Here is a 12,899-nt window from a genome sequence, read left to right on the forward strand (position 1 = left end):
AAACAAGTATACTCAGTTAAATTTATTTAATAAATGACATATTCCATTATGTACCTTTTATAATTTGACAATTGTAATTCTCATTAAACATTTTTATAAACTTCTACATTTCTTATAAATATATTACATAGAAATTGTGAAGTTATCATAGAGCAGTTACAGTATTTGGATAAGATTTTGCTAGTTGGCAACAGTGGAGGAGATGTATATATTAAATTATAATAGAGAATCATAGGCACTTGTTATTTTACTCTGGAGAGAGCACCATGAAAGAAAAGCAATAAATATTTTTAGTAACATATAAAATAATAGTAGTATTTATGTAAATTCCTTTGCTTCCTATAGGGTTTATGTCATCTGATGTTATATTTGGGGAAACTGAGGCTTAGCAAGGTTCAGTAGCTTCCTCAGGGTCCCAGATCTATTAAGGGACAGAGCAGGAATTAGATCCCATGGTTCTGACTCCACGTTCATTGACTTACTGTGACACAACTAAAGAAATCATGGGATAGAAACATAGTCAGGATTACTCACTAAAAGCTGGCGCATGTTGGGTGTAGGCACTCGAAGCCAGTAAAGAGGACCTTGGTCATTGGGTGTGAGTTACTGAACTTCTGTGGCTCTCAGTGTCTTCATCTATGAACACGAGTTGAGTTATGGAATTTTCCTCATGACTTTGCTATGGGTTTTTTAAGGTTTATTTATTTGAAAGGCATAGTTGCAGAGAGAGGGAGATAGAGAGAGAGAAAGAGAAAGGAGATCTTCTATCTGCTGGTTCATTACTCAAATGGCCACAACAGCTGGGGCTGGACCAGACCAAAGCCAGGAAGCTTAAACTCCATCTTAGTCTCCCATATGGATGGTAGGGACCCAAGGACTCGAGCCATCTGCTGCTGCTCTCCCAGGTGCATTAGCAGGGAGTTGCATTGGAAGAAGGACAGCTCAGACTCGTACTGGCAATCATATAGGTTGCTGGCATTGCAGGTGGCGGCTTAACTTGCTACACCATAATGCTGGCCCCAAGTTTGCTGTTTAAAAAGTCAGTGTGCATGTGTGTGCATGAGTGTGTTTGTGTTTACAGTCATACATATGTACCTGATGGATCAGTTGGGGATAGCCATGACAACCAGCCCAATCCTTTTGAAAGGCAGTAATTGTGTAATAAATAATAAGAGCTGTCAAAATGTTTGTAACATTGGTTCAGGTACGCTGTTCTGGGAATATATTCTAAAAAAATGCTTCAAAACACACACACACACACAGAACAATTAATTATAGGGAAAATGGAAATAAAAAAATATCAGGCTACCCAATGCATTATACTCTATCTTGTTAATGGAACATTGTGTCATTTCTAAATAGTATATATCCAAAGATTGTTCAGCTACACAGAGAACAGGCAAGACGTGAGGCTCAGTGAATGCAAGGGCATATGAAGGTGATAGTCTCACTCACACACCTGCATCTGGGCAAGCCTGGCAGGAAACCCCGAGCCGTGGGAGTGTGGTGAAGGGAGTGCACCTGCTGCCTTCCGACGTCCCATTAACCTGGAGAGCTTCCACTGCGCTTGTTGTAATGTTCTTTGTAATGGTAGCCTTGTGGTAGGTGCAGGTGGTACTGAAGATGCATAAAATATCAGGAAGGGAGGTAAACACGCAAGGGACAGTTTAAAAATCAGCGTGTAAAGCATCCAGGAAATGGAAATTTAAATGCAAAACTTTCGCAGTGCTTTTAAAGGCAATGGGTCCCCAGGGAAGTGCAGAAGAGTGTGTAAGCAGGTCAGGCCCCAACAGGATCCTGCCTAGAAAACTCAGAAACCAGACCATGGGTGAGTTTCTTCTCCCCCAGGACCTCCTTTGCTTGCAAGTGTGTGATAATAGCCCAAAGGGCAGGAGGAAAACGTGGCGGTAGGCACAATTTACTTCAATTCACCAAAACTGTACTCGTCGGTAGAAAATGGGAGGAAGTCTGGTCAAGCCTGAGTGAGTCAACGTGTAATTGCCCTCCACCCAGTTCTCCTCCCTTCCCAAGGCCACCTCACCTCTGTCTGCCTGACCCTCTGAGGAAGGAACTCCAGCTGGGGTGGGTGGGGTGAGCCCAAATCACTGTTTGGTTTGCCTCAGCAGCCAGGCTGGGGGCAAGAGAGAGCAGGGACCAGGGCAGGGGTGATGACCGAGATCCCATTGTTCCAAGATCTTTCTCCTTCCTCGGCTGAGTGTTGGAAGCGCCTCAGTTCCCTGAGCATCCAGGTCCCCGAAGCAGCTGTGTGGCTTTGAGCAGCGTGAGGAGCTAGTGCAGTGCTTTGTGACGCATCTTAGAATGCACACTCCACATGCATGCAGGGTGCAGGTCTTTTTGCTCCTGATAAATAATGAGTGATAAGGCGAGGCTGCAGTGAGGAATAGCAGTCTCTATGGTAGAATCTGCTTCCATTTCAAAACATGATATAGTGTTCCTAGCCTTGAGGTGTGGGGAAGAGTGGTGTGCGGTTGATGGGCACAACCATCCATGTTTTATATGGAGTGAAGTATGCATCCCTTCCTTTACTGTTGCTAGGTCTTTTAAGTTGCTGGGGATGCACCCAAAGAAGGTAACATTTGGTGTGATCCTGTTATGGGCTTATGTATCTTTACCTTTATTCTAGCTTCTTTAGAGATAAGAATTGAAAACAAGCAGAGGCATAAACACTGTGCACAGCTGAGAGCAGAATTTATTTAAAACGAAGAAAGATTGAATATGCATTCCTCTGTGAGTGTGGCCCACTCAACACGGGGAGAGTGGGTCAGACAGCTGCCTGTGAAGAGGGGGCAGGGAAGGCCAGAGAGAGACCCCCAAGCAGCATGGTCAAGAGCAAAAGAAGGGCTCCTCCCGTGGTATCAGTCTCTTCTTCGAGACACAGGATGGCAGCATAGTTGAACAGACAAACGGGGTGGAGTGGAGCATGTGTGGGGCTCTCTGGGATTCTCATGGTGCCTCTGTGTGGAGCTTAACTTCCACGTGGCCATCTGCTCCTTCCTGGTCCCGCCTGAGACAGCATGGAAGAGTGGGTGTGTTAGATTGGCAGGTAAGGGGGTGGAGTCATGGTGAAGGAATGGCAGAGGGCTCAGCTCACTTTTCCCTAGCTACTTCCCTGCTGGGCTCCCCACGCCGTTGCCACTGCTCAACCAGCAAGCTGAGCCTGCCAGGGACCCCCGATGTCTCTTCTCCCTGGAAACCTATGTCTTTCGGTTCCCTTGCACCGGGAGCTGCTCTGCTACTTCAGGAACCAGGGTGAACACTGAAGGTGTCATTACATGCAGTTCAAGGTCTCGTGCAGGAGTCTAATCCTAGAGTAGCACCAGGCACTTTTCATGTGAAGGTGTCAGAGAAGTTCAGGAGCTTTTTGGAGTGCTTGAAACTTATTATGGGAAGGAGAAAAGGGGGCAATGTCTGCCCACCACCGTTTTTTTGTTTTTTTGCCTTTTTTTTTTTTTTTTTTTGCAGAGATCTGAAAGGGATGACTGATTTGCCCAAGGACTCAACAGTGGCTCTCAAATTCTAGTTCACTCCTCTCCCTGTTCCAGGTCTGTTCTCAGCACCCACACCCTACATTCTTCAAATGGTGCCTTGACAGGGGACAACAGTAAAGGCCAGCTACTCAGTCACTGAGCTCCATGCCTACCCCAACAACAGTTGCCTGGGAGGAAAACCTAAAAACCAGGGCAGAGAGTAGGAGAAGGACACACCATCTAATAGTATCTATATACCCACCACTACTTTGTGTTTCGCCCATATGCCCATTATTTCAGAAATTCCCTTTTATGTGTGGCCTAGAATTGTAACACCCTGTCTTAACCAAACAAATAATTTATAGGTAAGAACTCTTTGTTTTGCAACTGCTGGGTAGTTGTAGTTTTAAGTATACCCAAAGCAAACGTATCAAGGGACTGCGCGTGGTCTAAAGAAAATCAGGCTGCACAGCACCCTAAGAAAGCTAGTTACACGTTGCCATAGCAACCGGACCAGCCTCAGACTGAAGGGCAGAGTTCTGCAGATTCATCTACTGCTTCCGCAGATTGACTTCCTCAAAGCAGAATCATGTTTCCTGTTCAACACTGAGACTGTTATTTTCATTTAAAAAAAAAAAAAAAAGATGCTGTCTCAAGTTGATATATTTTGGCCTTTTCCCTGGTGCCATTCAATGTCTTTTTATCTCTGGAAGGTGGAAGTTGGTAATGGAATCCTTTGGAACTTTCATCTGTGCATTCATTAATATGGTTGGGACCTGCGCCAGTGGGGTTTGATGGTAATTACACTTTGATGGCTGGAACATGACCTGTGAAATGAGTTTCTGGTCTCAGTTTAACTCCTCATGGGCAGAAATCCACATGTCTCTCAATCCAACCAGAGCCCCTGCTTTCAGACCCCGAGAAGAACTCAGAGCTGTGCGCGGCTTCTCAGGAACCACGGACGACCCTTCCAGGCTGCAGATATCTCTGCAGCTACTCTCCCAATGCCATGTGAGAGCAGTGTAAATAACACAAACCACGTTTACAGGCAGGGCCACCCTGGTTGAGAGGACAAGCAATTTGCCATGGGTAGGGAGGGGTAAGCTAATTAGGAACAGCAGGGTAGAGATTCCAGAGGGCACACTCCATTCCTTGGCTGAGACCATGGAGAAATCTTCCTTTTCCTCAAGAAACACAGCCAATTAATTGGACAGTGGGCAGTGAGAATGGGTCAACACTTGCTGATACATTATTAAAGTTCATTTTGATCGCTTCTCGGCCTTTTGGCTAAGATCAAGTGTAAAGTTCATTTTGATTTTCTGGGGGTGCATTGATAGAGTTAAAATGTTTCGGTAACAAATCTCTTGATGTCTCTTCTAATAAAGACTGAGAAGAGAGAGTGAGAAATTTGTGTAATAAAAATTGGGACTGGGAGTTTCATAGAGTTGGATTCAGTGGGGTATTTTGGAAATCAGTAAAGGCATAAAGTGACTCAGCTTATGAAAAGAAAGTGTATTCTAATTGGAAAAGAGAAAACAGCTCCTCCATTGTATAAGACTTGTGCTAGACTGGAGAGGATGCAACATAACTAAGATATTAGTCCTGCCCTCGATGGTCCACACTCCCTACGGGCAGTGTGACAAGTTCTCTAGTGATAGCACCGTGGGACTCTGGGAGGGAGAAATCTGTTCTGACTCCAATCCGAAACACAGGAAAGTCATGAACTCTTTCCTAAGGAACTTGAGCTGGGCTTAATTGGACAGGTAGGAATTCAAAGGCATGTACTGAAGAATTAGAAATCAGGAGCAGCATCAACAAAGGCACAAACCGGGCACTATTCTCCACCAACACACTGACCAGTGTGGCTGAAGATTTAGGGTCAGTTGTGCAGCCAAGTTTGAAATGAAGCTGACAAAGTTAAGGCTCTTTTGGGAGGTTTGCAATAATCTGTAAAGAATGTTAAAAATCACCCCATAAGGAAGCAAAGATTTGAAAAACAGAGGTTTACATGTGTTCATCGTTTCTAAGAAATGAGATCTTAGTGCAGTTTTTTTTTTAATGGTTCATATAATCTGATTTTTATTCTAGGAAGATACCTTCACAGATAAAAATGAAAATGTTTTGAATTTCTGTCAATATCCATGTATGGATTCTTTCAAAATCTCATAAATGATGTTGTATTATGCCCCTGTACAAAGTTAAATGGGTTTTCACAGACTGCAAACTGAAGAGGTCATGGAAAAAATGCTGACTCAGGTATTTCCATGACAGCTCTTCAGTTTAAATGCCTGAGGCACTGTTGTGAGTAGCAGGCAAGTAGCTCTAGGCAGCTGGAGAGCCAGTTAAAGCCCTAAAATTTCTTCCTCTGTGTTTTGCTTTTCGTAGGAGCAGCCATGGAAGCCTTCTGTGTACAGCAGCCTGACTCCAGCTTGCTTTACAAGCCCGCTGATTGAGAAGCCAACAGGCAAAGTAAGAATGAATCTGCTTCCAGTTGACCAGTGTGATTTGAGCCCACTGGCCATTTCTTTTGTTTTGAGCTATTTGGCTGAAATTAACCAATTGATCGCATAAAAGTGGCTGAAAAAATTCCCAAATGTGAACTGTTTGGTCAATCCTAGTGGGACTTGTCCTAGGCAAAACATTGAGTTTGAGAAGTGCTCACCTGAGATTCCCTGGCCTCAGTACCTGCCTCTGATTCCATTCCAAAGACCTCCCCATTTTCTTTTAACCTTCCCATCTGTCACCTCTTTGGCCCATCTTTCCCTTCCTATCAGAACTTGCTAGAAAGAAAGAGGGTACTTTTAGTCATTGACACCGCAGTGTGAAATTCAAACAGTATGCAATACTTCTCTTAAAGTATTTTTCATTTAAATCATCTGTGGATTGAAGACTTTGCTTCTGGAAATTACAGATGCACTCCTGAACTGCTTCTTTGGTTTTGGATCACATTCCCAGCTGTCAATCCCAACAGGGCATGTACAGCCCAATGGGAAGAACTGAGTTGTCTGAAGTCAGCCTACCTGGGTTCGAATCCCAGTGCCTGTCTGACTTTGAGCAAGTCCCCTTGAAAGTAACATGATAATACTACCTGCCTTATTGCACTGTCACAATTACTAAAGAGTGTAGTATAAATCTATAGAAAAAGCCTTAAACCTATACCCAAGCACTCAGTGAGTAATGAATGGAAATGAATTGAATGAATGAATGAATGAGTGAAAAGCTAAATAAAAAACTCAGAGAAACCAAATGCCCAATTTGCTTAATCCAAGAAATATGAGAAGATGACCTATTTCAGGAAGAGAAGCAAAATTCAATTCAGTAGCTCACGGTCCCTTTCAAGGCCCAACCTAACAGAACGACCACTGCCTCCCCACCCTCTCCACTGTGGTGCATCCCAGCCCACGCACAATCCAACATCTAGATTGAGACATAGTCACTGCTGAGAAAGCTTAAATAAAATTCCTTTAAATAGGGCTTTTCCCTTTAACTTACATACATGGAGATGTCCACGAAGTTCACAGAAAATGAGCATTATAAATAAGCTATGCATAGATTTCAGGAACGTTTTGCACCCAAACCTGTCTTTTAATCCATTTTTCCACAAACTTTTTGAAATACCCTTGTATGTGGAGAGAACTAACGTTTTTAAAAGGAAATGAGTCTATTTTCCCAGCTAATTCTTGGTAAATTTGCCTTGGCTGCAATTCCTGCCCAGGCAGCTGTGTGCAGGGTGTGAAATCCCGGGTGGACCAGCAGCCTCCTGCTTGCGCTGTCAGCAGGGCTGACGTGTTGCAGGCGTAGCAGGGGAGCAGCCCAAGTTTCTTGGGACAGTGTTTCTGAACTTTTTGTTCGGAGAAATCTGCACTTCCCGTCTGCTGACTCCAGTTCAAAGTGACAAGAGTGTCATTTGGCACCAAGATAACCAATCAACAAAACATGCCCTGAATGTCACAAAACAAGTTGGCAACTGTCCCAACATTCACTGCCTTGCCCCACCATTGTCCCCTCCCAGCATCCTTTGCCTTTGTTTATATAGGCTCTAAATAGACCACCACTTTGTCATGGGGATGGAGAGAAGGCATTTCAAAGGCTGAGGTCAGAAGTCAATGAACCCCCGAAGGAGGCTCTTCTGGCTCAATTTCGTTTCAAACCAATAGATGGTCTTGAGTTTACTCAGTGGTTTCCTAGACCTGATGAGGAACAGAAACAGTCATGTAGAAAGGTTAGGGGGTGATTTTTAGAAAGCTTTCCAGAGACTGGAAGTGAAGCGGGACCAGTATGGCCATTCTTGGGTTAGTGCTATGATTCCTCTGTGTGACTATTAGATCTTCCTCCCAACCAGGGCAGAATCAGCAGGTAGGTCACCTGTATGGTGTCAGCAGGACTGTCTTGGGTTGAGTAGAACTACTTTCAATGGATACCCTTGCCCTCTCTTTTCTCATAGTTCTGGCTTCTGGACCTAATGCATCTGCTACAGATTATTCTTCTGAATTCATGTGTAATCAGCTCTGATATTCATCCACCTGAGGGAAGAAAATGACACTGAAAATATAAGCCAGGCTAACCTGCAATTATATAGGGATCAATGGAAGGCAGCATTTGGGATAGATACTTGACAGTTAGCATCAATCTACCCAGAATCCAAACCTTCTCCTTCTCTGCAAGAAACTTTCTTTTGAGTGTGAGGCTGGCCTGTTAGGATCTCTGCCACCTGAGATCTGGTGCCCCACGCTGAATCAGGAACTACTTTTTTCTTGTTGTGGTGAGAGGAAGGGTCTTGTAAAATTTTCCAGTTCAAAAACAGAAGAATCCAGGGCAAGCTCATAATAGAAAAAAGAGTATTTTGGAGCCAACTTGAATCTTATAACTGGATAAATCAAGTGGTGAGTCTTTTCTTTAATGGCTATGATTAGAGGGTAAGTGGGAATAAAGGAGGAAGCCCCTGGAACAGGAAGGGAAACAAAGAAATTACTCAGTATATAGGCGAGCAAACTTAGCATATATGAGGATCCATCCTCAGATAAAGAAGATCTGAGTCAGCACCTTTTGAGTGGAACTTACAAATTTATGTAAATATAAATGCAAATATTAAAAATACGTGTCATGAGATTTCCTGGGGATATACTAGAGCTTTGTCTCTTTTTCCTTTGCAACTGCCAAGGATTGTGTTGTGAATGCTGGAGCTGACTTTATCCCACCAAATCCTACAATGTTTCGACCAGAGGACTTTCCTTTGTCATTTCTAGGAAACTCTCTTGAGGATGAATTAAGACAGAGTACTGTAGATGATAAACATGGTACTCCCAAGAGGTTGCGCAGGCTAACAGTAAATGCGAAAAGGATTTCAGGATTTCAATAAATTAATAAGAGATCCAAGGTGGACTACAGAAAGAGAATTAGATAATGATGATGGAAACAAAGGCAAGAATTTAAAGAGATAGAGAGAGGCAGCATTGCAAGATGATGTAAAATTCACCTAGTAAGCCCTCCTACAAAATTCTCATTTATGCTACTGGCAAAGCATTGTGAAGACCATAGCAGGTCCAGACAACCCTATAAAGTGCCATGTCCTCAGCAAACAGTATAGTATCCTCCAGGTACACAAGCAGAAAGAGTTGTTTTGGATTAGGGACTGCCGGTGACCCTGACAGTGGCGACCTACCTTTCTCAAAAGAATTTAGGCCACAGACAGACTTGGCCATGATCCAAAGAAATGTAACTTGAATGCATTATTTGATTTGACTAGAGGGAAATGGAGAGAAAAACCACTTTGAAGGAAAGTGGTGTTATTAAATGGAAGGGAGGCTAAGAAAGTAAACAAGACTCCCTGAGCCTTCTGTATTTCTGAGCAAGTAGAGGGGAGACTGATGGAGTCAGGTGGAAGTCACTGGGTAAACAACAGATAAAAAAGAAAGGAACTGATGAGTTTAGAATCAACAATAGAGCTGCTTTATTTCACAGTTGGGAGACATCTGTGGGAAGAAAGAATAGATGTCTTTTTCACAAATTAATCTTTAGCTCCTTTTACTGCTGGTCAATTTTTCTTATCAAAGGAATGTTAGCAAACATTTTGTAAGAGTAGTCTTCTGAACCACAGTCCTGTTGAAATCATTGAACTTTACATTACAATGTCATGAGTGAGTCTGGACCAACAGCATCGATTCTGTAAGAATAGACTTGAGACTTAAGATTCATTATTTAGGGTTCTCAGTGACCCAAGAAGATGGGGAAGCCAGCCCCCAAATTAGCCCGTGACCTACTGCTTCTTCCAAAAATATTAAAGGTCCTGAATGGAAGAATTATAAGATAATAATTCTTAGCAAAACAAGCCCTTGTGATTTCCATGATTATAAATAAATAGTCTTGGGTTTTTTGTATGTGATCACTCCTGATGTGGCTAGATCTTTCGCTATACATTTAGCATCTGGTTATTGAGACAAAGTACATTAAGCCAAGTATATTTCTTCTTGACTTCTTGTGACAGAGTGAAGAAAACTTTCAGGTTAAAGATTCGTTTTGTTCTTCTTAAATAACAAAAGCTGTGTCTGGGCATATGTCCACCCAGCTAATGAGTAGGTTTTTCAGCCTCTCTTGTAGTTGGATGTGGCTAGAGGATGATTTATGGCCAATGGGATGTGAGTGGAAACAGTAATGCAATTTGTAGGTCATACCCTTCAGAGGAAAGTCCCACTCTTCTTGCTGAATGGAATACAGATATGGTAGCAGCAGGTGGAATGCAATAGCTCAAGAGAGGATGGAAGAAACGACATTGAAAAGTTAGAATCTTTGTAGAATCCTCAGCTGCTTGTGCTCCAACTGGTATTGCCTAAAAAACAGAAGCCAACTTCCAACTCCTTTATACCACTACTATTTTGGTCATTTTTACTGTTACTGCAATGATATTCTAGTGCAAAATTACACAAAGCAGGAGAGAAAGCGTAGACAGTCTATTGTAGGAGAAGTCATCTAGAATCCAGTGAGGGTAAAAGGCAGGGCCTGGGACAGTAATCTCTGTTAAAGGAATGAAAGTGTTGACTCGCTGACACCCAGCTCCCATACTCAGCCTGGTTGAGAAAGCAGAGACAAGGAAGCTAACTTCTGGTTTTGAGAACCAAGGGATGAGCAGGACTGTGCTGCAGAGAATCTTTCTTTGAGTTCAGCAGTAGTAACCCTAAATATCTAGTTGCAAAGAAATTGTCCTCCGGACTGGGGCAAACAGTTTTCTACTGAGTATACTCAAACATAGCAAATGACATTTCGATTGCTACTTACTGTATGCAGGAGCTGTTGTTAGCTAAGAAAGATTCACGAATGTCTTCAGGTCTGTATTTGGCATCGGATTCTGATCTTTCATCCTCTGAAAGGTGTCCAGATTCCCTGGGCAAACATCATGGGCTTCAGCTTTTGCTATAACACCACTGTACAGGGTACTGGGGAAGAGTGAATTGTTACCTGACACTTCATTCTAGATCTGTCTGCCTTTTAGTTAAAATTAAGTAACGCTTCTTTTTTTTATTTTTAACTTTTATTTAATGAATATAAATTTCCAACGTACAGCTTATGGATTACAATGGCTTCTCCCCCATACCGTCCCTCCCACCCGCAACCCTCCCCTTTCCCACTCCCTCTCCCATTCCATTCACATCAAGATTCATTTTCGATTATCTTTATATACAGAAGATCAGTTTAGCATACATTAAGATTTCAACAGTTTGCTCCCACACAGAAACATAAAGTGTAAAATACTGTTTGAGTATTAGTTATAGCATTAAATCACAATGTACAGCACGCTAAGGACAGAGATCCTACATGAGGAGTAAGTGCACAGTGACTCCTGTTGTTGACTTAACAAATTGACACTCTTGTTTATGGCGTCAGTAATCACCCTAGGCTCTTGTCATGAGCTGCCAAGGCTATGGAAGCCCCCTGAGTTCACCGACTCTGATCATATTTAGACAAGGCCATGGTCAAAGTGGAAGTTCTCTCCTCCCTTAAGAGAAAGGTACCTCCTTCTTTGATGACCCGAAGTAACGCTTCTTTGGCATAGTAAGTTGACTCTCGAAAAGGTCAGGTGTTACCACTATTGCATGTTGGGTTCATTTCAGTTTCCTTTGTCAATTGCCTAACTGAGACAGGCACAGAGTCCATGGGCAGCGCCTGTCTGTTGCGAAATGTATGAAGAATTTTATTTTGTTATTCAGTCAGGCATTTTCATCTTATCTTTGCTCATAATCATTGCGAAAGTGATATTCTGTTACTATCCTACTGTATTTAACTAAACACAAAGAATTAATGATTTAGTCATTATTTTTGAAAGAGTGACCTGGAAAGACACAGAGAGAGATACATCTTCCATCTGCTGGTTCACTCCCCAAATACCCTCAACAGTCCAGGAGGGGCCACATCAAAACCAGGAGTCAGGAACTCCATCTAGGTCTCCCATGTGGGTGGCAGGGACCCAAGTACTTGGGCCATCAACTGCTACTTCCCCAGGGAGATTAGTGGGAAACTGGATCAGAGGCAGAGCAGCCAGATTGCCACACAGCACTCTGAGTAGTAACTGTGTGCTGTACCACAATACCTGCCCAAGATGAAGAATTTTTACAATCAATATCGTTAGTACTGTTTTGTGGATAGTAAATAAACAGAAGTGGAAATATATCCAGATATACCTTAAATTTAGATTCCTGGATTCTCACCACCACTCAGACACAACTTGGCCTGATGTTTACTACACTAGCTATGTCCTGAGGCATCAGTCCGACTGGGTGAAAAATGCAGCCTTGCACAAAGACAAGAAGCCTACCACCCCAACATTCCTACCCGGCAAGAAAGCTGTGTTAATAGGCTTGATAAGCTCAAATGAGTTGTCGTAAGATTGAATAAATATGCTTAAACCAAAGGCACTGCAATTTTTGTCCTCTCATAAGCATAAAAATATTCAATGTTGACTCCCAAAAGCCATGAAAAAGTGAGTATGAATAATTAATATGTGTAGGATGTGTTTATTAGGTTTATAAAATTAATTTCCAAGCATGTAGATTCTTTCACCACTATAAAAATGGGAAACAATAGACATTAGAAACAGATGTCTTTTTTGTTCTTCAGGTCTGGCCTTACAGCTCATTTGTAAAGGTTGAAATATGCAGTACAACAGATAAGGACTACGTGCACAGATATGCACAGACACACATACATGACACGCCCTCCCCAGACTGTGCCACTGTCAAAGGGCATGCAGTCACATGTGTATTTCAGAGACAGTGTTTAGTCCTTCCCTGTCTCCATGTGCTGATACTTTCCCTTAACACTGCCCCAGTTCCTCTCCCAGAACCCAGCTGAGAAATATCTACAGGAACTTCCGATGGAAAGATGCTAAGGAGACTGCCTGTTATATTGTTGAGGTAGAAG

The 12,899-nt window shown here is 42.7% G+C and overlaps 1 protein-coding gene across 3 annotated transcripts in view; it reads left to right on the forward strand.

Annotated features, from left to right (window-relative positions):
• The window catches only part of RASGEF1B (RasGEF domain family member 1B), a 614,689-nt gene that overhangs the window by 446,674 nt on the left and 155,116 nt on the right, over nt 1-12,899 (forward strand). For 2 of the 3 annotated variants that reach the window (XM_051820184.3, XM_089303183.1), the window contains exon 4: nt 5,874-5,957. The exons of the other annotated variant lie outside the window; for it this stretch is intronic. In XM_051820184.3, the coding sequence (XP_051676144.2) occupies nt 5,874-5,957 (84 nt within the window). The remainder of the gene's footprint in view (nt 1-5,873; nt 5,958-12,899) is intronic. 3 annotated transcript variants of the gene reach the window in all.

The sequence above is a fragment of the Oryctolagus cuniculus genome, chromosome 8 (genome assembly GCF_051225735.1).
Source record: "Oryctolagus cuniculus isolate XC-2025 breed Fujian yellow rabbit chromosome 8, ASM5122573v1, whole genome shotgun sequence".
NCBI classification, from domain to species: Eukaryota; Metazoa; Chordata; class Mammalia; order Lagomorpha; family Leporidae; genus Oryctolagus; species Oryctolagus cuniculus.